Consider the following 26,169-nt stretch of genomic DNA (forward strand, 5'->3'; position numbering starts at 1 on the left):
CAACTTAGTCGGAGAAGGCAGCTGCCGGAAAGAGTACTACAGCCGGCTTACTCCCGACCATGCACTCTGTTCATTGTTTACAGGGTACACATTGCCAGCACATTAGCTCTAAAAGCGCCAACTGATTTCTACTGAAATCATGAATTATGAATTTGGAATTTATATGCTGAGCATCAGGCACCGCTCCAGCTGGTGCAGCCTTTTCGAGAGTTTTTTAGGCGACAATAATAACGGACAGCCTCCGGCTATTCTTTCGCTCATTCTGCTGAAAACGAAACCTTGTAGCCATGTAAATAAACGTGGCACCGAGTTGTTGCATGAAAAATTGAGCGACAAAAGTAGGAATGCATACAATGTCATAAAGTGTCGTGTCCGACATTTATTTATTTATTTATTTATTTATTTATTTATTTATTTATTTATTTATTTATTACACCCTCAGGAAATTTCGGATTAGATAGGCGAGTGGTTATACAGTTAGGTGCAAAATAAATATACTAAATGATTAAATACAATACCCATACAATGCTGGCTACTGCGTTCTCAAATGGTTGTGGTCACGAATAGCTGCAATCTGGGCGGCAAAGCGATTCCACTCTTCTCAGGTGCGTGGTTAAAAATAGCGCGCGAGAAAGCATCTGTTCTGCAAAAGGGAATCCCAACTTTGAGAGCATGACCTGCTCGGGATCAAATATATCGGGGAGGTAAAATGATTTGTCGCGTACTGACACATGGTACAATATTTTGTGAAACAGGCAAAGATGAGCCAGCTTGCGGCGAGATGCGAGATGGAAGGTGTGTATTGGATATTATGGTGTTTAGTTTTTTGTTCTATTTAGGAGTAAAGCATCAGAATTCTTTTGGACCATATAATGCGAGTGTTAAGCTACTATGACTGGGGTCCCGAACTGATGTTGCATATTCGAGTTTAAAGGCATTATTTTCTCGTAAAGAAGTATTTTCAGAGGAGTGGTGCTTTTCATAAATTGAGTCATAAGTATCCAAACATCAATTTATAATTGTTAGTTATGTATGTGATATCAAAGTTTCAAGATTGCCACTGATATAAACGCCGAGATACTGCTAACTGGTACAGAGACTTAAGGTATGTTATTAAGGTAGTAAAGGAGGTAAACTGTCAGATACACTTAATACACGCACAAAATTACTTGTATTGAGAATAATTTCTGGTAACCGCCATTAGCATCATACAGAGATAGCGTTGATTAGATTGGAGCAGTTCAAGTGCTAAAGTGTCATCATGGGAAGCTATTTTCCTCCGTAATACGCAGTCATTTGTGAATAAATTAGTACTAAAGGTAACACATGAAGGTAAATGATTAATAACGTAAGAATAAAAATGGAGCTTAACACAGATTCTTATTGAACACCCGATTCAGCATTAGCTGCTTGTAAGCAAATGTTCTTATCAGGAACATACTCGGATTGATAGGCAGACGGGTCTCAAGACACAAAAATTTTCGGGCCAATTTTACGATGTCGCGGTTTGTACATTGATTTATTATTTATTTATTGTAGACCTCCGATATCTCTAATAGGGTACTACATGAAGGAAAATAGGGTTATTACATGAGGGAACAGCCCATGTCACATTTTATCAAACGCTTTATAAATATCCGAAAAATATAGAATAAGCAAATGATCAGGGGTCAAGAATTACGCGAAGTTTCTGACTGAAGGATAAATGAGTTTCAGATCAGCAAGTGCTGTGAAATTCGTGCTGCGGTAATGAGAAAAAAAAAAGAGAATTTCCTTCGAAAAAATCTGAGAGATTAGAAACGGAAATAGGCTCAAGAATTTTACAAGGAATGATAGTGGCTGGTATGGGTCGGTGATTAACAGGAGGTTCCTTGTTACCTGGGTTGTGGAGCGGGACCACCTTCCCGACCTTCCATTCGAAAGTGACAGATCCTTGGCCAAGTGACTGTTGAAAGAGTTTTGCCAGATTGATAGAAGGATAAAGACTGGTGCATTTTAGAAACTTCGAATTAAGTGAATCACAGCCACGGTCGGGAGAAGGCTTCAGTGATTTGATGACATTTTCAACATTTCTGGGTTCAGTGAACAATGGAGTCATTGTTATATGATCATAGAAATTTGTTGCAGGTAAGGCTACATCTGAAGTAAAAAAAAAGAATTACGGAGCAAAATTTCACGAGAACCAACGCGCATTTTTAAAGAGTGCTGTCAATAAGGATTGTCTCGTCGTCCTTTGGCTTTTTAACGCTCCCGAACATAACATATCAGTAGGACGTTGCCAAAACCTATCTTAGTAACACTGAGTTCGCAGTCCAAGATTATAACTATTCACCCAGCACGTTTTCGACGCGCTGCACGAGCGGCAGTCAAAGTATGAATTCGTGGCTCTCAAAGGGGAGCTATTTATTTCTTTTAGATATACAGTAATATGGTATAGCGCGTTCTGTGTGGTTATCAAACGGGATTGAATACTAAACTCAACTCCCTCTTCTCCTGGCTGAAAAAATACTCTTGTCGAAGTCTAGAGAAGGCAAAAAGAAGACTGTTAAAGTTGTCAGATGTTTGTTGGCAATAAAGCCCATAGTCGTACTACACGCGCAGCATACCCAAAACGCAGTAAACATCGCGCAGAACAGGACGATAAGGGCGCAGACAAACAGTCATAAGCTCGCATGACCATACCTGTCCTGTTTTTCGCTCTTTGCGGCGTGTTTGAATGTGAATCAACCGGCTCAACTGCCCGCATCTCGAAAGTCTATACGCCTTCATCTTACTGACCATACGGTCAGGACAGAAATCAGGAGGGAGAAGGATTTTAAACGTCAGCCATAGTCGTCGGCGATGAATCAGTTTTTTTTTTTTAATCCGGAGGCATGTTGACGGAGCGGTTACATCGTGCACGAGCGCCTACGCCATAGCACTACACACATCGCAACAGTGATTTTCATCATTTTCTTTGTCACAGCCTAACGTTAACGTAACTGGAACACCAGAACGTCTTAACAATGTTCCTTCGCTTTCTACGGTGTATGACGCTCGAGACGCGGTGCCTTATAATTTCCAGAATACTACAGCTAAGTGAAAGCATACCTATACTTAAGACATAGTATACCTCTTGTGTCCTTTTTAAGCAAGAAATGCTTGTAGAGGGACAGATTTTAAGCCATGCTTCGCAGTCTTCACTGCTTCAACCAACCACTCCCAAACATGATCCGTCACCTATAAATCAAACTCATGCCCCATTCGTCGAGCCGGGAACAGAATCTCGTGCGCTCCACCACATAAGCAACAAAAGTGACGAGAACACGGCACGACAAGAGACAAGAACATAGAAAGACACATAAAACCACAGGATTCAGCGCCTGTGGTTTTATGTGGCTTTTCGCTTCCTCGTCCCCTTGTTGCGTCGTGTTCTTTTAAGCTGTAAACCTACTAGCTCGAACCAAGATATTCATTCAGCAAAGGTATTGCTTGCCGCAAGAAAGAAAAAAAAAAGTACCGATCAGGCTAATGAGAAAACGCAAGCTTTTATCCCGCCTGCGACAATAAAGGCGCGGAAATTCTATCGTAGGTCGTTTTGTAGCGAAAGTCACACTAGGCTAGAAGAAGCGCATTTCGCGGTGCCTGCCAAAGGCCGCTTCTGCGCATGCGCCGTTACCATGACAACCATAGCGCCGCAGCTGCTGCGCTGCGCTGCGCTTCACGCAGAAGACGTAAATCAACATGCTAGAGTCCTTCCGTAAAGCCAGTCATATAATATTTCAGTCCTCTTCTGATCCATGTGAGCGGATTGGTATGCCAGAAGCGGCAATTTCCCGCAGGAGACGTGTTACCAGCTTTAACTCACATTATTTGTCTGTGTTGCCATCAGAACGGTCAGGAGCGCTCAGGATGTTGGTAGCTGCTATAAAAGACGCTGATTTCGGCGGTGGTCCAAGGGAGAAAACATGCGCGAAACGCCGCCGCATGGCCCTCCAGTAGATACCCTCTCGCGGGCTTGCGCTGAGCTGAAAGGATACTTTGCGATCTTTGGTTGCGTGGTTCAGATTTACTTTGTGGCATTGGTCGCTAATAAACGAGCAAAACGTGCTTCTAAATATAGGCGATACCGCCGTGTACCGCAAAGAAAAAATATGCGATGGCTTGTGAATTGGCTAACGGAATTATTTTGACCGAACTGAAGGCTCTGGAATTCCTCACTAGGCTTTTCTCTACCCCTCGCGATTAGGTACGAATTTGGCGACAGACACCGACACAATACAGGCCAGTGTAAGGATCATTCCATTTTCTTCTTCTTGAAAGCGGTTGTAATGCAATGTTTTCTAAAGGTAGAGCTAGGCCCAGCTTTTCAACCTGTTCTGTTCAGGCAGGAGCAAAGAAATGCTGCGGCTTTGGCAAATATTTGCCAACCCTTTGCCAAGAAGGCTGCTACCGTCCCAGGGCGCGTGAATTTCCCAGTGCGTAAATGCTCCCGTTTCAGAAGAGAAATAAAAGCCCTTGGCGGAGGCGGGGACTTGGAAGAACAATTGCAGACGAGCACGAAGGCTATCATGCCTAATGGTCGTTTTCCGTTCCGTGCTTACAGAAGGAACAGGAAGGAGACAAAGAATAAAGAAAAAACGAGAGAGGGTCGCCTGTTGCGCCGCCCTGCTACTCGCTTTCATGTACGCCATTTTCATGGGCTGGTTCAAACGAACCCTTCTTCTGTTGTTGTGACATGCCGTGACTAATTAACATTTGTAACGAACGCCGCCCATTAGGTGGATGCAGCGGCAACCTAGCAGCCGTCGCTTTCGAAATGCCTGCATGCATCGGTGCGTGCAAAGAAGCAGTAGAGAGAAGTGTAGTCGTGTTAGGCATGATTCTGCGAAGTTCAATCAGTGGGAGTAACTTTCATGGCAACCACAACGATTCCAAACTATTTGAAAATGGCGAAGGCTCTGAAAAATGTTGTTCGCGTCTATGACGGAATGACGCATAAAAAGAAAAGTGTAGGGCATTGCAACTACAGTGTCAAGCGAAGGCGGACTTCATTTTCAATGTAAGCATGAATAAAGCAAAGGTGTTATCCCGTTGGACGAAGTCTCCCTCGCCGGTGTTTTAAATGCGAAGAATAAACCACTGGCGTTTCTCTCGTGTTCTTTACTTTGAGTGATGTGCAAATATTTCCTGTTCTACGACGTTAGTATTGACTACATGCTGACGAACACAAAGGAAGGAAGTAGTGAAGGACAGATTGGCACTCGCCACCGGAAGCAGCACAATGCCTGCCTGCTCTTAGATGAGAAGTGAAAGAAAGTACAGAAGATGGAAGAAAAAACGACGAAGAATAATAAATGGAAAGACAAACAAGAGGGACAGAACGCAGAACCGCCTATGATGCCGAACAAAAGGAGCCTACATGTTGTGGCGAGCACGTCTTTTACCTAATTTGCATCGTGAGCTGATACAGCCATAGCTGTGCGTGACACCAGGTCTCACGGGGCTTATAGGAGAACAATGTATCTTTGCTTTGTATATGATGAAATGCAACAGCTGCATCTCATAGCTCAGCTCTATAGGCGAGGACCCGAATGATTTATGGGGTTCTTGGTATGGAAGCAGGCTATGTACTACTGCCTTGGAAGATGAAAAGAAGATGTTTTCGCAGCTTTGAGAACAAAAACAAGGAAGCACGAACTTCTCGCTCCACGTCCCTTTTCTTGATTGCCGCGCAGTAGCACAAAGATCACATGCTTCTACAACTTGCCACACAGCTTTGCACCCCGCGATTCGTGCAGGGGTCCCACTGTCTTTAAAAAAGGCCTCCTTATCTCGTCTGGGCGACGATGCATGGCGAGGAGTCACGGTTTCCTTATTGCGAAGATGTTTAACAAGGGTTCCGACGCAACTGTGCCAGTTGCCGCTTCGGTCTCGTCACAGCCGACAAGTACGGCGAGGATTCGTGTACGCAGTGCGCATCTCGTATTGGGGCTTTAATCATGTGCGTATAAATAGAAGGCCGTTATCAACGCGTGTCGACCCCGCGCCTCGTAGACGTCTGCGGAGGCCAGTCAACACTGCCACTTCCGCTACGTTTCAAACGAGGTCCCCCTTCATTCTGTCCGTCGTCCCATTCAATCTAGCAGGCCTCCTTTCCATACAAAACAGCCAATGACTTCTGCACCTTCGCAGAGCTCCTCTTCATGCATGCGTGCATGCATACGTCACTGCATTGCCGTGATCTCGGCTGACATAATAGAGACACCCCGCAGCGCGGCTTCAGTGGCAGTAACGAGCGAACGATATAGGCAGGGCTTGGTTGGCGCGGTCGGCATTTGAACGGCTCCCACTCTCTCAGAGGTGAGCCGAGATGGACCGAGACTGCGTGCGCATGCACGCTGAAGCCAGCTCGTCGGACAGCCAGGCATATACAAACGGGGCTCCCCGTGACTGGCCTCAGGGAAATTGAGCCCCCACGCGGAGCGTTACGCGAAAACAGGCGCGCTAAATACGTCCCCGGCTGCGGGGCGGCAGTGCACGCACGTCCGAACAAGTGAGCAAAAACAAAGTCGCCGCTGCAAGAGGACTAGCGGGGGCGCCTCGCCTTCACGCTCGATGACATGCGTGTTTGCGGGTGTCACGGTTTGCGCCAGCGCCGACGAGTAATTGCAAAATATCACGTTATCCCGGTATCAAGAGCCATGTTGCAGGAGCAATTTTTCTTTCTAGTTAGCCCAAAAGAGGAGAATGTAAAAACGATAGCTTGCAAGCACTTGGCTCTTTTGTTACCACAGCGACATGTAATAAACGCCGGCGCAGTGCGCTGTTCAGGAAGCCGAAGCAGCCAGACAAGGAAAAAAAATATTCCAACGATATTTAAGTCGAGCATAAGTAGCAGTCAACTTCCTCGCCTCCCTCCCTCATTGTTGCGCTTAAATGTCAGAAAGCAAAGCAAGGCGGTTAGGTGCGGGTACATTTAATTGCTTTCAGAGTTACAATCGCGTACGCACCTGGATATCTTCATGAGAAAAACAACTGTACCGAGTGCTATCTAATTTCCAAGTAACACAACTGTGCTTGTTGTCGGTGAACAGCACGCTTTGAGCCCGCCTTTACGCTTCGCCTATACTCTTTTCGCTCTTTCTTGCCTTTTCTGCCGTTATCTCCCTTCTTGTCATGCAGGCTAATCAAACGGTCAGGCTAACTGCCCTCCTCCTCTTTCCTTTTTTTGTGTGTGTGCTCTCTCTCCGTACATATATAAAGCGCCTCTCTAGCTCTAGCACCTCTTTGGCTGATTAAGCCATTGTTAAGTCTGAAAAGCGATCTCTGGAAATCTGGGATCGTCTTGGCTTGTACATTGTTCCCCATAAGTTACGGTCTAGCTATCATTTCAGGAGGCTTATGATCATTCTATCACACATGCAGCAAAGCACGAAGCTATCTACCGAGTGGCTGTGGCGGATCAATTAAGAACAGGCAATAGAGGGTCACCTGAGAGAAATGCGTGACATGCCACTGAATTCCGATGAAATGAGAACTTGTGCATGTAGCAGCTCGTCGGCAAGCAGGGGCGCCGCTCGAACTTATGGAGCGGGGAAAAAAAAGCCTTATACATGGTCTGTTCTGAAAGTAGTAGGACTCAATTTTTTAAACAAAATTTATTCGAGAGAAAAGTACAAACGATTACAATTTTTCAAGGTAGCACCCTTCCGCACCTACACGCTGCTGCCAATGAGTTTTCCAGTTTTCGTACGCCTCCAGGAACGCCTGGACCGGAATGCTGTTTAGCTCCCTCGTCACGGCCTGTTGAACCCCCTCTACCGATCCGTGATGTTTCGCCTCGAGCGTCGATTTTATTCTCGGGAATAGAAAAAAGTCTGGCGAGGCCAAGTCGAGGCTGTAGGGGGGCTGAGGCAGCGTTGCCGTCATGTGCTGGGCAAAAAATCGGGGTCCTCATTCACATGATGAAGAAGATCCTACCGGTTGGCCTTTTCCTCCTCTGACAACACTCCCGGCACCAACTTCGCGCACACTTTCCTCATGGATAAGTTTTCTGTCACGATCTCAAAAACTTGGGTTTGAGGAATACTCAAGTCATCAGCAATCATTCTGATACTTATTCTACGATCACTGTTAAGTAAATGTTTCACTCGCTACACATTTTCGTTGGTCTTGCTGGTTGAAGGGCGTCTGGAGCGCTCGTCTTCCTCCACTCTTTCCTTACCTTCTCGGAACAGCTTGTGCCACTCAAAAAACACGTGATCTACCCAGGGAAGCGTCCCCACAGGCCTCCTTAATCATGTCGTGAGTCTCTTTGCCCGTTTTACCAAGATTTACTCAAAATTTGATCGCGTATCGCTGATCCAGTAAACGCTCGATGATTCTGCGTGACGAGACATTTCTACAGGGGTTCACAGTACAAGCGACCTCCTCTCTTCAACGGCCGAGAGCCGACTGCCGATTTTCGCCAGCATTCCCAATATCCCCCTTCAACGATCCTGCACGCGCAGACCACCTCTCGTCCGCCCGTTCGCCCAGGAAAATACCAGTCCTACTACTTTCAGAACAGACCCTGTACCCTGTATAATTGCGCAGACTCAGTGTTCGTGTATTTATATTCGTGCTTGCTTCATTTCTGTACTTTAATTTACGAAGTCATTGCGGGAATCGATTAGCATCCGCATCGACTCGCTATGATGTGATTGAGGTACAGTCTTTGTCAAAAGTTTAGCTTCTAAGCACTATTGTGGCGCTCCTGCAGCACTTGTGGAAGTCCTACGCATCGGAGGGAGCAGGACCAAAAATCTTCTTACCTTCAGGAGATTTGGGACGATGAGGACGCATTACGAGCAAAGCAATGCAGCCCGGAAGCAAACCGCCTGGGCTCTAAACTTTTGACAAAGGCTGTACATCACGTCCAGCGAGTCCAGTTGTGCCGGGAGAATTATATTTATAGAAAAAACTTAAGCGAGGGAAAGTATTAATAAAGCAGTGCATAGTTATGTGTGAAATCGATGTTTCAGAATTGCAGAGTAAATTTCTTGCCAAAATATTTCTATTTCGGTAGTCTCATCGCAATCTGTTGATGACGCAGAACTTGCGCCATGATACAGTTTAGAGCACTGCAGTTTTATTCAGTGCATAACGCCGCTGTAATGTGTGTTAATGTTGTAGGAAGTATTAACATACGATGACTGCGAGAACATATCTCCCCCCCCCCCCCCCCCCCCCACACACACACACACAAAAAGGGCCTGTCGAATACTGAACTGATGATCGTCGGTTCATGCTTTAAAAACATCAGTTAAAGACCGGAAGCTTTCCTCGTCATCCTAAATTTACATTATATCAACTTTAAAGTACTATGCATTCTAAACGTGTTATGTTCAGTAAATTATCGTGAGTTCTCACGAGCCTACGCAGCCCTTCACCTCAGAACAGATACTCATGTGCAGACATTTGGCTCGTAAAAACACCCTCAGATTAGGTGACAGACGCGCACAAAGATTCTGAGTGTCTTCGTACCTGTGCAGATTCCTAATCGGTCGGGGCGCGCACGTTAGTAAATTGCAGCAGCCGACAATACCTAACGCAACGATAAAGAATGAATTGATGTTTCGAAGGAAGACCAAAATAGCTCTGTGGGCATAGGTCAGTTTTTGCCGAATGCACAGTTATACGCGGTTAGCACAGAAGAGGCATCCTTGCAGTAGCATCTGCTATCGTTTTGTGAACTTTAACTTAATGAGGCAAAATTGTGTTACATTGATTGCCGCTTTTTGAAAAATTTAAGGCGCAGTCTGCCGAATCGTTAGAAGAAAAAAAAGAAACACAATGCATCCTTTTAAGATATAAATATTTTCTCAAATATAGCAAGTTACTGTATACATTCCTAAATGCACTGGTTAGCATTTCGCGCTATATATCTATATTTTGGTGTTATACTTTGGTGTTATAATTTTGTTGTTATACAGGAAATAAAGCATTCACAAATTCCGAGAACCTTTGCGTCTGCAACGCATTTGTTAAAAATGACCAGAAACTTTTTTAGAACGGAGGTTGGTAAAAAAACATAGAAGCACTAGGGTAAAGGTGCTGGCTAATTCATGATTCATAACTGAACTACTACATCGTAACACTGAAACAACCGACACTTAGAAAACATATGGAAGTGCTGCAAACTTGCTGCAGAAGAATGGATTTCACATTTTCTTTTGAGTTGTTCAACAAACTTGCACAGTGGCAGAGCGGTAGATTACTACTGTGAAAATAGATCTTGAGAAACTGGGTGCCTAAAATAAACAAAATAAGCTCCCCGTTGTAAGCTGTATTATTTCGGCTGCTACCACACAGCAGTGTGTACCTTTGTAATTTGTAGCAAAGATTGATTTATGAAACATTAATGAGAGACTTCTTCCTTTTGGAATAAAGTGTTATTGAAGGTGAACTCAGTATACCAATTAGTCCTTCTGAAAGACAGTTGATCTCAAGCTCTTCGTTCAAACAAGCACACAAGAAACATTTCTGCAAGTTGCAGTGGGAATATACACTGCAGGTATTCACATGCTCGCAACCCCTAATATTATCTAAATCGTTCCTTCATAGAAGTTTTTTCTGAATTGAGCGTGTCATTCGCTTCATCACTGTACTCTACAAGTAATGAGCACTCCACTGAGTTTTACGCAGGCGTCAATTAGAACTAAACAACCGCACAACACCTCAAGATATTTTGAAAACGCTATGAAAGCATCTTAAATATTTTTTTTAAGAAAGCTCAGGAACGTTGGTATGTACTGTCGGTTGTAATTCAGCTTTAATAGACATGCAAAAGCATTCCATAAGATCCGCCCATAAGATCCGCTCAGCAGCCTTGTAGGCTTGCGGAAGCCGGCCCTAAAGCGGCACTGCCCCACACGCGACCCCGATGTTCCATCGTGCGAATTTTTCCTGCGCTAGCTCTCAAAGTTGCTCTTCAAAAGGAGAGAAAAAGGGCCAACGCGAGAAGCTCGGTGCGCGCCGCTTTGAGTTTGAACCCAACGCCGTTAGCTTGATCGCTTCATTAGTGGGTCGCTTCCGCATTAGCCTCCCGTTTAGGCAATGCCCAACTGGGCCAGTCCAGCAGGAGAGCCATAATGGCAGGTTTATTATCATTAACAAGGCATCCTGGCGAGCACCATGGGAACCATTACGCGTACCGGAGCCCCGTGAGGGCAGCGGGCAGAGCAGAACTCGAAATTCGAGCCATCAGCCGGAAGCGAGAGCCAGGAGATCCCACCCTCATATGACTTAATTAGAAGGTCCTGGAGAGCCCCTTGCCTCTCCTGCGGGGATTTCCTTCGCGGGCTCGCAGGTGCCGAGCGAGGGCCGCGCCGCATACCTGGCCCCTCTCACGCACCTCGCGAAGCTTCGCTGTGCCGCGGATCAGTCCCTAGTCCGCTCGGCGCTAAGTAACACGCGTCAGTTAGCGACGGATAAGTAATAATACTCCCTTGGCTGCTTACCTCTCCCTGCCAAGCTGGCGCTTCTCCGTGAGCACAGTTCGTATTTTTGCTATCGACCTCCAAGAGCGCTTAAGGCTTGCTCCGATTATACCCTGCCCGTTAGGCGTACAGGCGCATTTGAAGCAAAGATATGTTCTCTGTTCTCCTCTTCATGGTGAGCACCCTGTCACTACGGCTTAACGATCAAAGGAAGGAAAGAATAAAACGAGGAGAAGGCATGATTTTCTTTTCCTCCATTTCGAACCACTGTCGCAATGCAAACGTAATGGCCCGCGCTGCTTTGAATCTGCGTTTTGAAGATCAAACTTCCAGATGCTTCTGAAGTCTTCACGTGAGGGCCAAGGTATAGTTTCTCTTCGCATGCGAATAAAATTCAGTGGTTGACGCTGTGCAATATAGCAGTAGAGCTTAAGAGTCAAGAAAAAGAAAACGCAAGAGGAATGTGTATCATGGATAAATGTTCATGTCGGCCACGAGTGCACCAATCTTTTGTTCTTGTACTGTGTTTCTCTGTATAAAAGTAAGTGCAACTGGATTATGTCCGCTAGAAAGGCGCGCTCACAGAGCCCGTATTACGCAATGTGGGTGGGCTACATGATAATTTAGGACATGGACCTATGAATTATTTTGCATCGCTGGGAAAAATTGCTTAATTTTGCAAAACTGAAGCGCGCATAAAGTAAACTAGTTTCTGAGCATCTCAGACTCTTACCTGTGCATTCATTTTCATTTTTTCTTTCGTGTTACATTTTAAAACTTGTGCTTCAAATTCGGGAAGCCTATTTGCTAGTCTCCATACGTGAGATCAGTTCATGTTTGTTCAGCACCTCAGCTACTCGTTTCTGACCTTGGTCGGCCAGCTCACAAGCGCCTGTCGATAGCGTACCTATCTCTTCATATGAGGATGTTCAAATATCTCTGATATACCAACCCCGCAATAGAAAATGCAGATGGGCATACTGTGCAGGAGATGAGTCGAGGCTGGATCATGTCCAGCAGTTCAGCAACTGTACTGGCATAGTTTCTTTAAAAAATATACTAAAAAATAGCGCATCAGGGCAACGGACAGCGCAGGCAAACTGTGCTTATTTTGTGTTGCTATGTGTTGTCCTGCTGCGCTAAACCGATTATGCGAACACACTCCAGCCAGCCCATCAATAAGCCTTGCAAAAAAAAAAAATGCACGCAGCACCTAATAAATATGCAATTCATGTAATGAAAGTGGATCACGCCCACATGTACTACATAAACTCATATACACGTTGAGGCTCGCGCTGTGTAAAGCAGATCAGGATATCTTCCTCAGGTACGCGCAGGCAGACATACTGAATACGCAGGTGCTTGTACCCAATGAAAAGGCGACACATGTGCAGCGTAGCTGCGCGATTTGGGTCAGAGACTAAGGAATGCCGTTCTTTACAGCCCAAGCCATGAAATCGAGCAGAGACGCTGTCAAGAAGAGCTGTGCGTTATTTTCATCTACATATATGAAGCTGTCCAGAGCATGTCGTGAGCTGACTCTTGTACGCCACTGCCTCCAAACGTGTGGTTACGCTTTCCATTGTCGCAATGAGGCTGACGAGAAAGGGTATGAGACTCGTGGGCCAAGGATGAGCAGAAATTTGATTCCTCGGTATAAGCTCGCTGCAGATAATAACCTCGTTGTTGTTTGTAACTTAAGCGCCGACCACATTGTTTGCTGCTTAAGCTGTACACGTAGTATTCTGCCACACAGTAATCGGGCAATTTATATCCGGCGTCAGTGCAAAGAACCGCGTGCCACAGGCTGCGCAACTCGAAGCTGCTCTGAGCTACATTGTTGTAAAGTACTCGCAAGGAACCCAAATCTTCACCGAGGACTCATGTCCTAAGGAGAGTTTCTCTTGCGGTATCTATGTGTCCTCTACACGGCAAATGTTGCCTTCAGGGGACGACGTCTTCTACTTCTGCAGAGCTACGCGGCATCTCATCATTATGCATTTCTTTATCTCACTGACCCACACTTGAAATCCAGACTCCTGGCTCGAAGCAGTGTTTTTGCGCAAATTTCACAGCAGCGAAACGCAGCAAACTTCGATCTCATTCTTAGTTTAAATTTGTCTCTCGATTGTGCTTCTACCTCACTGCAAGCGTCAACCTTTACTTTATAGAGAAATTTCTGGTAAAAAAAAAAAAAACCTGAATCCTCAGAGTTGTCAGATGTAATAAACATTAAATAAAGATTCGTACAAAATTCCTGCGCGCAAAAAAAAAAAAAAAGAAACTGGCGCATGGCATTTCAGTGCTCTGCAAAGAAGGTCAAGATAGCGCACTGGGTCGACAGCCCGCTGAAAACGGGAGAGCAGGACTGTAGCGCACCGTCTGCTACACTCTATCCAGCAGCTGTCTACTCCGTATAAATTGCCGGGACAGTAAAATTACCTGTTCGCTCCTTTATCGCGAAGATTTTTTAAAAAGCCTGCACACTCCCCGTGCGGACAGGAGTTAACGGTTGTTTTGCTCTTTCCACTTCTTTAACATAGCGTAGCTGTGGTCTCCTTTCAGTTGTATCTCTTGAACAATTCTTCAGTCGATGATTTTGCTGACAGAATCGAGAAACCTAGCCCCGTTTGCGCGGCGGGAAGGAAGAGACGCGAGCTCATTAAGTACTTCTCAGCGAAGGCATTCACTTCCGTGCGTAAATTTGGATAGAACTTTCTGCTAGTCGCTGCACTTTCTGCAGAAGAATTGCAGCCATATCGTTCAGTCAAGAGATGTCTTCCTCGATGACTAACTACTCCATTCGGCAGTTTCATTCATATCTCATGCAGCTGCTTCAAAGCAGCGATCTTACGAGAAAACAAGCGATGCACAAACGAGCCATGTTTCACCTCACCAAAACACTTCTTCAGGTTCACGATTTTCTGCGAAGCGCCAATAAATATACCTCATGTTGCAATGCCTTTCCGCTGTGAACGTGCGACGTGACTTTAGTGTTGCTGCATAGGGTCTTAATGGCATGTATCATGTAACAGAACGCCAGTGTTTTCTGCTCGCGAAGAGCAAATCTTCAACATACGCCAGGAATTTGCTTATAAATTAGGTTTTTCTGCGGTGCACAGCTCTTCTTTGGATCGTCTTTTCATACACCGAGTTTTCAAAACCGTAATACGCAGCGATATGTAAAATACTACCTATCCGGACTGCTGAACTTCTTAAAATGCCTGTCGCAGCATAATAAATTTCCTCGCGGGTTCCAACTGGATCAGGTATACCGATTTAAAAGCAGCAGCGGCCGTTTTTCTTGTTTGATTGAAGAAAAAAGCTGTAGTGAAGAGAGAACACGAACGGATCACTACAAAGAGTCGCGCGGTTCGATTTCCCGCTCGTTCGTCTGCGATTTTATTTTTTAGGCTCTCTGGTGGGGGCGGGGGAGCACTCTGCTCCAAAGGATGTGCGTTACTCCTTCGATTTACTATGGCTGAGGAGGTGTTCGAAAACTCTTTAAAAGAGGAGGAACATATAGCACAAGCGTTTGCTCCCCAAAAAGAAACTGTAAGAGTTCCTTGGCTGCGAAGCGCGTAGCCCCGTGTCTGGCACATTACATACACTCAGTGATTTGTCTTTCGGGGGCAGTGTGAGGAAGAGGAGGTAGTTTGCTGCGGATGGCTCTGTTCTCGGGCTTAATAAGCGCACTATACGAAATTCACAATCGCGTGGCCTGTGACTTGGTTGTTTCTCGCGGGAAGCCTCTCCATAACAAAGTGCACAAAGTGCGAAGGGAAAAGAAGGCAGTAAGGCAACTGAAGCATTACACCACAAATGCGTTTTAAGGCACTGTCCGACGAAGGTAACTGCAATGTTCACAGTGTCCTATTTACGACGGGTACTCTGCGAGGGAAGTCGTCGGTTGATACATTTTGCCCCGACATAAGCCAACCTTTAAGATGTGGCTAGCTTGAAGCTGTTTTTCTTTATTTCATTTTAAAATCATTTATTTATTTCGCTCCTTTCTGCGTGCTTCAGACCGAACTGAGAGAATAAGTAGGTAACACGTGTAAACCGACGTCGTGCGTAAGCAACTCTTGCTCGTCAATAGAATAGTCATTTCGATCGCGCAGATTCCTTTCACACAACTGCTTTTCACGTCTTAGCACTCTGTATGGCTTCAAGGCATGGGAGCAGTCATAATGCGTATGCTGAAAACTAACTGTCTGCACCCCAGACCTAACAACTCTAAATGTTTTTACTTTTTTTTCTGTTTTCAGAGCTGCAAGACACCGAACTGGATGCAAGGAAGCCAGTCATGGAGCGGGCGGAGGCCAGTTGCCTCGATTTGCAGAGCCTGGCACAACACGGAGCCAGTCATGGGTCACTGCCAGCGGCTGCCTTTTCGTCCTACTCAAGCAAGAACATCTCCGTGGCGAACAGTAGCAGCAACCACAGCGTCCACGACACCTCCTCGGACGACGGCAGCGGGCCCATCTCTCCGCGGATTCAGCGTTCCTCTCTGCGTCATCCAAACGCCTACCACGAGGACCGGTCATCGGGAAACTCTCTAGTCATTGTGGACCCCCTCGAAGGCTCTCGACCAAAGATCTGGTCACTGGCGCAAACCGCCACGTCAGACAGCCCACCCGGTATGCGCCGGTCGCCGGGCCCGCCCCTCAACGATCGCTACGGGTTTCAGCAGAGGCTAGTCAGCGAAGGCAGCGCCGGAGCCAACGCTGCCGCGAGTGGCTACTATCGAGACCTGCACACGGATCCGAGCTTCATGTCGACGACGCAGCCTCTGCATGCGCCGCTTGGCCATCAGAGTACCAAGCAGCCCGCTTCGTGGATCAACGGCCATTCGCCCATGGCCCCGTCGTCGACCTCCTCAACCGGCCACACCGATGTGCTCAACCTGACACCGGAGGGATCGCCGACTTCTTACGTCCTGGGCCGCCAGAGCATGGGCTGCATATCTCCCCAGCCGCCGCAGTCGGCGTTATCGTCAGTCGGCCGGAGGTTCGCCTTAGCGGAGGAGAAAGAACCGACGGCAGCGCGCCACGAGCAGTGCTTAGTGAAGCCCGAAGGCAACGTGTACGAGCCGACCGCGCACGACATGGCCGTCGCTGACGGGGCGAACTTTTGCCGACGTCAGCATCAGGCCCAGGCCTTGATGTCCCTCCAAGGCAGCTGCATCACGGAAGCCGCCACGTCAGCAGCCCTGGCCGCTTCGCGCCTTCCTGTGCATTCATCCTACATGGCCCCTGGAGATAAGATAGAGAAAGGTAATAAGGCGCCAAGAATTTTTTTTCAGCATGTTTTCGCTCTGCGCAGGAAATAATTGCGTCTATTAACAAGCAAATGCGACAATGCACTTCTCAGTTGCTAAATCTTTGATGTATGAAATTCAGTTTTTTTGCGTGTGTTCTGAATGCGTTATTGACTCCTGCAGCCCTGTAATTGCCCTGATGTGGTCTTGCTGCTGATTTGCTGCGTAAGCAGTTAGCTGCATATGCTATTACTATAGCCACGTGGGAACGTGGTGTTCGCTGAATATTTCGGAGAATTAACAGCCGAGTACGTGGTATGGAATCAATATTTGTGCCTTTCCGCAAGCACCATCTAGCCAATAAACACGGGGAAATATTGTGAGCCATAACCTCAGTTTGGCAAGTTTTCTTTCAGTCTTTGTTCATCACCATGTTGTCGTAGTCAGCCCCTTTGCCTGAAGTAAGAGCTCGGTAGCTTCTCCAGAGCAAACCATGAAAATTACGCGCTGTAACGCAGTCGGAATTTATCCCGCGTAAAACGACCACTACGCTAAGTAGTTCACATACTCTGTATGTATTCTTCATTAGCTGTCCCCTATTATTATAGCCTAGACAAACAGTTTAATTTACCTCACACAGAGGTTTTCCTTTGTTTGTTTTCTTGTCACCTCTCATAGTTCGAACTTATTATCGTCAATTTTACTTAAATAGCTCATCCACTCCTGCAAATTCCACATTTACACCAAGTTTCACCCGCCAGTTCACACCTGAAAATTCCACATTCACACTACCTCTCACTCGCACTTTTAACATAATTCTGGTTAATTTCCCTGCCTTTCCTCTTGCTTTGTATCTCTGTCTTTCTCTACGGTCAACACCTTATACTGTACATTGGCACAAAAATATGGAATACGGTTCCGTTTGAAATTAAAATGGCCAGTAACTTTACATTTTTGTATAAAAAGATTCTACTTCGGAAAAATTCTTCATAGTTAGATTGCGTAGTCGTAGATGATTACGCTTACATCTTTGGAGCTGTCTTTTTCATATTCAGAGTTAGGTTCCTCTGTCCCTTTTATGTTTCTTTGTTTCAGTTGTATTAATCAAGAATTTATGTCTCAGTAAGCGTCCGTTTTTTTTAGTTTTTCATTTGTTTTGTGAAGTTTTAATATGTTTATTTTTTTTTTGTAAATTAGTGCGTCTGCAACTATCCTGGGGATTTTTGTCATCTGTCCTTCTGTCAGGTTTTCACTACTATCTCTGTAAAATGGACCTCAACAAGCTTCGGCTATAGGTTCATAATTTGTGCGTGTGTATTGCATATCCACTGCAATGAATGAATGAATGAATGAATGAATGAATGAATGAATGAATGAATGAATGAATGAATGAATGAATGAATGAATGAATGAATGAATGAATGAAAGCTTGCCGGCAAAATTTCCACCGCTTTGCATGAAAAAAATCACGCGGGTAAAAAGAGTCCCGAGTCTCATGTGTGTTTACCGTAACCGATCGTTGCATTCTTCTGCTTGAATTTCTTTGGAGGAGAAATTCGAGGCCCGTGTACTGTGCGATGTCAGTGCACGTTAAAGAACCCCAGGTGGTCGAAATTTCCGGAGCCCTCCACTACGGCGTCTCTCATAGCCTTAGTCGCTTTGGGACGTTAAACCCCATAAACCAACCAACCATTCTTCTGGTTACCCTTTGTATTTTGGAACTTAAATAGCTATTCTCTTCCTAACATCGTCGCGTTCTTGCTTCAGTTTTACCGTAAGAAGCGAGGTACCAAGTATATTTTAAATCTCAATATACGTCGCTTACCACGCACGTTTTAAATTAGCACACATCTTGTGTACTGTTAACCACTTTCACCGCTATAAAACTGCTCAAGTGTATTAACTAGCGGAATGCTCTTATCCGACCGTCAGTAGATAATACGTAGACGACTCAAAGCTTGTTCATTAATGAAAAGCGCTTTCGAAGTTCCACTTCACCCCCATGCGTTATTCGTGTGTAGCATCATGGTGCGATCGTAGCAGCCCCGCCGAGAAAAGTAGCTGCGCGAGGAGGAGCGGAAGGCTTCACTCCATTTTGCACCTGCACTCTTCTCGAACCTGCGGACAGGCTGAAAGTTTGCAAAGCGTTCGGCTGCTCGGGCTAAAAGCCTGTCGGGCGACTGCTGAGTGCGGGGCGAGAGGGATCGGCCGCCGGGACACGCGCTGAAGAAGCAACGGGCGCAGAGTGATCTCCTCGGGGACCCAACACAAACTTTGTCTCCGAGGGCAGCCTTTTTCCGGCAGCCAGTTTTCCCCGGCGCACTCAATTAAGGCGTCAAGCAGGTTACCCGGAAACCCATGCGCCGAGGGGAGCGGGACACCGAGGGCGGCCCAACCGAGCGCGGGCGGCAAAAACACGCGCCGCCAGCGGCTTTTTCGCGAGCGCGTGGCGCGGCGCGAGAGCTTCATTTAAATATTCAGAAGGAGCCTCCTGATGGGGCCCCATTAATGGGGGCGGAGCCTGCAAATTAACGTCGGCCGACTTCCCCCCTTCTTGCCACCGCGCCGCCGCCGCTGCTCCCTTCGGAGGCCGAGTCCTACTGGTGCTCCGCTATTGAAGAGCGCTGCGCTGGGGAGCGCTGCTCATAAGCGTGACTGACATCAAAGGCGGGATATGGCTTTTATGTGCCTAATGACAGCGAAGAGAAACGCTACGCCGCGCCAACCCCAAAGCATCAATTAGGGTCGCCGGCGTGCCACGTTCAAACTCTTTCAAGGGGGACACCATTACGCAAGCTACGCCGCAAGCCCAGCCCGGGGAACCCACGAGCTGGTCACGTCACTTGGGGCAACGCCGCTTGCAAGATCGCGCCGGCCTGGGGACGCCACATTCCGGTTTAAGCTCAGCCGGACGAATGTTTCGTGGCCAGCGTCGTAGCTGTATCAGAAGGGCGCGTCGTAACTGTCTTTGGTGCTCACACTATTTCCGCTCACCGCGTTGACCGACTTCAGGTCCAGTTGTGCCTTGCTCTTTGGCAGCGGATGTAAAAGGGCACTCACAGGCCTATTTCTCTGACTGCGTTAAATTAGCATCCAGCGAGGCAAAAGGTCTCTGGCGAAAAAATCCGCTCAGGCAACAGTGCCACACTGTTCCAACTCTTCGCAGGATTTAAAGGCAAAATTGAAGTATTTAAAGAGCAAAATACTTATAATTGAGAAGCTAGAAAAAAATTAATGCGCCGTTTTAGAGTTTCAACATCGCAGGGGCGTGCTAGCGTGGACGTTGCAGGTACGCGTCCCGACATTGCCTCTCGCGGAAGCGGGCCAGCAACGGCAACGAGTTGTCGCTCGGGCTGTGTTGAAACTCTCTTTTATCGTTCTCTCTAGTTCGTTGAATTGAATCTTTCTAAATGTTCGGCTACGGATTATGAAGTTAATAATCTGTAGCTATGCATTCATAATAGTGGTGAGAACGTTAATCAAGGTATAGCTACGGATTATTAATCGCAGTGGTGCACCTAACATTAGCAGTTAAAAGTTGTATATTTCTTTAATCAGTTCAAAAATTACGACGCTGCTTGTTTGCAAACGTGTCATTATTAAGTCTACAATACAAAATAGAGCACATTTTTTATCTCGAAATGCTCAGTGTTAAATATTGCCAAAAGTCTTCGCTGATACACCCGTTATTGCCACTGGTCACACAGCCGACAGCACCACGGACTGAGTGAAGCTAGCTAGAGATACCTTTAAGTTAATGCGGTCAAAAACTTGCTCGTCGTATCACTGAAAATTTTTCAAACTTTGTCAGCAACGCTACTAAACTGAATACATGCGTTTGGGCCTACTCGAGAAAAAAGAGCACGAAAAAAGGCTCTACGAAAATAGCCTGATCAACAATCATCCAAGAGAGCAATCACTCCTTCAAAGCCAAAGATCGAGAACAAGGCATACAGTACTCTGATAAGCCGCACATAAACCAGGGAAATCACATTGAATTAGATTTTTATCGTATGAATGTCATGTCCGCATCTCTGCAGACCTTTATGTTAAAAACAAAAAAAAATGCATGTTTTTTTGAAAAGCTATTACGAGTACCGCTTATGAACCCGCGTTTGATCCAAGTGAATACTAACCACAAACGATTAACAATTTACAAGTCACCTGGGCATTAAATTACACATCGCGAACGCATTAATGTGTAAAAGATTCACGGCCATAACAGTCAGCAGAGTTCCAGGGAAGTTTACATAATGCCGCGAACCTTTGTACTGCTTCTTTGTGCACGCTCAAAGCCGCCGGCCCCCGGCTTTATCATTTGCGTGTGACATGAGATGCGACCAGACTTATCTCTAAAGAGCGCAGCCACGAGAAACTAAGAATAACGGAAAGTTGGGCTACTTGGATCAACCACACATGTTCCTTTTTTCGCGTCAATAAACGTTCAGTTGAAAAATAGCGCCTGTCTTGTCCTCTGCTCTGTTGTCTTCGTTGTTTAGCGCTATGATGTACGAGAAACTACTTCCACTTTGTTCTAGATTCTACAGTTGCTTTGGCGCCTTATCTCGACGATTCCTTGCCAGCTCTAAGTTGCACTCTGCCGAAAGCGGCAGGCATTTCTGTTCGACGACTTCCAAGCACGCTTTTCGCTGTCAGCGCTGCCGAATAATTCAGTCCTTTGAGGTCGCCAGTCAATCCAATTAACAGCTTCTTTTGGAAGCCCTTTCGCTGTCTCCTTGTCTGCTGGACTGTCGTCACCACTAAGTGACAATATAAAACAAAAACACGAACAGTGTACGGCCACTAGAAACTTCTTGTATCATGACCATGTATTTCAGTTCACCGATAAATTCTTTATAGTGTCAAGCGCATGCGGACGATCATTTCCTAGTGTTATCGGTATATCTATTTAATCTTTAGAAGCAATAAGTTTTGTTTTTACAAAAAGATTACCAGCCATCTAGTCCAGTTCGCTTGCATGGCCTAAGTATTACGACAGGTGCGTACGCGCCTCCTCCGGAGCGAGATACGAGCCTGCAGTTCAAGCCAGCAAACTTTTCGCCCTTAACAAGGCGTTAATTGATCTGTGATCTGTTCACTTTCATGAACCGAAAATCAGAGTACCTCTGCTGGGGAAAGAGCATACGCGCATGGCCTCTGTGTGAACTGGAGGTAGACAAACTGCTTGCATGCTTTTCTCGTGCATAAGTGCGTATCTACACATAAAACATTTGCTTCTTCTTTGTGTATTCTTGTGCAGTGACAGGTAAAGTTGGATCTCCGCATCTGCAAACTGCAGGCCTTGCCGCTGGGAACTCAAACCCTTGCATGTCGAACAGCACAGCGTTCAAGCCTGTTTCGAAGAGGTGAGTGCGTATGTGCGTCAATAATTTACCGCGAAATTTTAGCCATTAGCAAAAGGCAACGCAAAAATTAGGAAGTGAGCTCGAAAACACGCATGAACATAGAACTTGGTCCAGAATATAGGGATAGGTTGAGGAGGAAACTTGAGCCTCGTGCGCCACGGACGTAACTTGGAGTAAAAGCGAACTAGCAGCGCAAAACTTCATCAGTTATTCGGCCAATGATTTCTGCTTAACAAACTCCTTGTGGAACAAACGCTTAGGCTTTGCAACACTGTAAAAAAAAAGAAGTACATAGTGCGTGTGACATAGAAAAGAGACCTCTGCTTTGAGACTGGAGCTTCCTCTCTTTTTCTATTGTATCTCTCATATATTTCATTCAAGGTACTTTTTTTTTCTGGTATGCGTTAGGGTTCGCTGTTTCAAGTGTTCTTCAATCTCTCGTGTTTTGTTTTGAAACTGCTTCGAAACTGCATGCTGCACGAGCTCCCGCAGAAGTTTTCCGAAAGCAAGATTAACGAACAAACATATTCCTTATTTCTCGGAGGCGCGGCCTCACATTGGTAGGTCCAGTGTGTAGGCGGCGCAGGCAAGTGCAAAGCAGACCCTTCAGGGGCTGCTTGCTCATGCTGCAAGGAAATTACGCTTGTTCGCAACTTCTGTGCTACGGCAACCTCTCGGGCATGTGTACGTTAAAAAATGTACAGTAGATTTGCCCCGAATCATTGAGGGTTTTCAAATTGCTTCATCTTGAGATTCTTAACGGTTATACTGCAAGTCAAACACACAGGTTCTTTCCTATGCCGCCCTCTGTGACCTCCTCTATCTCATTCATTCATTCATTCATTCATTCATTCATTCATTCATTCATTCATTCATTATTTTTCTTTCTCACGGATTGAAGCAAGCGGAGATAGAAGCTGCATGCGAGCAACTTGAAGAACCCTCGACCCCCGTTCAAGCAACGGCAGTGGAAGGCATGCTCACACTTTCTGGAGCACTTTTACATGGCGACAGATCATGATGGTATACAATGAAAGCAAAAGTGTATATAACGCAAAGGTAAAAAAAAAACGTGATTGATTTCAAAAAAAAGAAAAGTAATAATGCTGCAGCGTACAACGTAAAGCAAGTGGTGGAACATATTAAGGTAACATTTCATGAATAATTTGAATTCTGACGAAGTTACTTTGAGAATTTCTGTGCCTCTATGTGAAAACTATTTAGAAGTTTGGGTAGGCGACAATGAAGCATTTGATGATCATAATTATTTCGGGACCTGGGAACTTCCCACACGTCTGTATGACGAGTTAGTCGTACTGGTGCAGACTGTTCCAAGTTTGCTATTTCAGTGAATGTCATGCAGTTTCTTCGAGAACTGAAATAAAATTGTTTAATTTTCGCCTCATGCACTTAGCCAACGCGTCAGGCATTCGAATTTCCCTCTGAGCTTAGTACGGACTATTGCTGGTAGGACTACCTTCAATATCTCGCATGACTAAATGCAATATTTTTCTGTGCAGTGACGTCAAATCTATCTGACAAGAACAAGGTGGTACGACGAACGCCTTCTGGCTCCAAGAGGACTTCAAGACCAGCGTTCCTCAAGAGAGCTTCTAGAAGCACGTGTGCGCAGTGTAGTGCCACAGGCTTTCAGACGCTTCTGGGGCCTTCTGTGTGCGTGCACAGTGAAACGAATCGGCGCTACTCTGCAAGTGCACAAAGTGAAAACGCCTCCGACTGACCTGTGTTGTGAACGTGCTCCGCTGGCGGCCGCCTCTAAAGTTTCCTGGAGCAGTGCGCAAGACCTACTTGGGCGACACTCGCCCCAGTGTTTGTCTCCGACTCCTCGTGGAAATGTGGCAACTATTTCGTTTTGTTTTGCGGCCCCAACCGTTAGCACCATAAAGGGTGCGTCCAGGTGGATGAAAGGAATTCTCTGCGCGCTTGGAGTGCAGTGTATCCCAGAGTTGTCCTACTAGCAGCGGAGAAACTCACTACTGGTTCACGAGCGGGAAACCGAACAACCCTGAAGATTAAGCCAGGACGGCTCTGCTCGGCGTTCTGCCCACCCACACTGGCAGCCCGTAGTGAACATTGGACGCCGATTTGAGACAAGTGTGATACGACGCCTGCTTGAATTTCTCTCGAGCCTTCGTACGCGTCTTTATCTTGTTTCTTTGTTAATTTTTTCGCTCTTGCGACTCACAACACATCACTTAATACAGGCTTAATCAGCCACCCGCGGAAACTGCAGAAAAAGCCACGCAGAAAGAAGAGCTTTAACGCTCTTCGTGTATTCGTTTCGAGCCCGTCCCTTTTTGTTTCTCGAAGCGATTTCATAGCTTTAAACGCATCACGTTTAATCTGCACGCGAACAATCGAAAAACCACTGGCGATCACAAAGGGACGCATATATAAGAATGCTTTTTAAGTATATATAATGTTGCTTCTGGAGTTCAAAGTTGATGTCTTCTGTGTAGGTCTAGCGTTTTGTACATAATATACATACCTACCAGCCGTATTGAACGTAATACGCTTTATGTACATACATGTATTTGCGGGTGGTTGCTGTAAACAAACGTGCTGTGTAATGCACAAATGCTCTCACTTTCCGTGTTACTTTTTTATTGTTTTAACCGGACTTTCGAAGGAAAGGGCATTAGTGAATGATGTCTGCCCGGATGTTTCCAGTAGCGCTGGCTTTTCGACTCCGATCGCAGCTTAAGGTAGCTCTCACAGTAGATGACTGCCGCTGTGTTCGCCGTTACCACGCACGACACAGAAGGAGCTGACAAGGGCTCAACGTCAAGGCTACCTGTGCTTCTCGCACATTCAAGTAGGACAAGGAAACCTTCGTTGGGCCAGCGTAAGCGCCGTATGTTGCGGCTCAAGAGCATTAGTAATGCACTGTAAGAAATTGAGGCACGTTTTGGCATATAGCTTTTTATGGCTGTTTTGATCTCTATGGTAGTACCTAAGAATTATCGCTGTGCATCAGAGTTATTGCTGTGTTTTTTACTGCCACATTTGTGCAATTACTTTTGTTTCGACCTTACTGAAGTACAAGACAGCACATAGAGCATAGTCACATTGCTGAGGTATAATTTGTTGAATGCTGTTTAGAGGTCCATTTTATTGTAAGATTCTTATTTTACTGCGACTGCTGCTGCAGCGTTGATATTTTCTCTTTTCTTCTTTTCAAAGCGCTCGAATCAAGTGACTGCGCAAATTAGTGACACCCTTCAATCGAATGGCATACTACACGGCAAAAATTTTTAAGTGAACAAGAAAGACGATTAAAGTCGCGCGCTGAATTTTTATTTTTATTTTTTTGCAGCGACGTCAGCCACGTGTGCAGGAATTCTGTGTTGCCTGCATGCGAGTAAGTTCACACAAGGTGACGCGCGAGGCACCTATGATTTGTTAAATTGTTGTTTCAAGGCAAACTAAAGGTGTCCACTCCTGAAACCTGACTTCGAAACCCTGCACAGAGCGTGCAAGAGTGACAGAGGATGATCATGGCATTGACTGAAACCAAAGAGAAACTACGTGGCTTTCACTTTTCCCCTTCCCCTATACCCTCCCTCGCCCAGTGTCAAAACTGTCGCCTTCCCTGCGGTTCCCTAGTCACGAGAGACCCGTGTTTCCATTCTAGGCCTGCACCACCACCTGCCTCAGCGTTGGCATGACAGTTGTGGTGACACAGCGGCTGATGCTCACCTGTAGACACAGACGGTGTGACATTTGCGATAGTGAATAAACACAAAAATAAACTACTCTTAAGAGACCTCACGTGACTCTGGAGTGTGTTCTCTGTATGCATGACATGTCAAGGAATGCATTTCCAGCCACAAACACTATTGTGAACCAGTCTGTCTGACCGGCTGATCATTGCAAGAGACCTCTCAGCAAATTGTTACATCAACTTCACCCCAACTATACGTGCCGAGTTAATGGCGGAACGGCCATTTTTAAGACGGGAAGTACTGGCACTGTGCGTTGTTTTATAATGCAGAAGAATCAGTTCTTGCAGTTCTTGTGATGACAAGCGCAGGCATTCGTGCTCAGCGCTTACATTCGT

The 26,169-nt window shown here is 45.9% G+C and overlaps 1 protein-coding gene across 2 annotated transcripts in view; it reads left to right on the forward strand.

Moving 5' to 3' along the window:
- Positions 1-25,880, forward strand: part of LOC149350822 (uncharacterized) — a 121,025-nt gene extending 95,145 nt beyond the window's left edge. For both annotated transcript variants that reach the window (XM_089579974.1, XM_089579975.1), the window contains 3 exons: positions 15,731-16,738; positions 21,983-22,088; positions 23,609-25,880. In XM_089579974.1, the coding sequence (XP_089436100.1) occupies positions 15,731-16,738; positions 21,983-22,088; positions 23,609-23,627 (1,133 nt within the window). In that variant the 3' untranslated portion in view covers positions 23,628-25,880. The remainder of the gene's footprint in view (positions 1-15,730; positions 16,739-21,982; positions 22,089-23,608) is intronic.
- Positions 25,881-26,169: the final 289 nt, after the last annotated feature.

The sequence above is a fragment of the Amblyomma mixtum genome, chromosome 3 (assembly GCF_055824585.1).
Source record: "Amblyomma mixtum isolate Tamu chromosome 3, ASM5582458v1, whole genome shotgun sequence".
NCBI lineage: Eukaryota > Metazoa > Arthropoda > Arachnida > Ixodida > Ixodidae > Amblyomma > Amblyomma mixtum.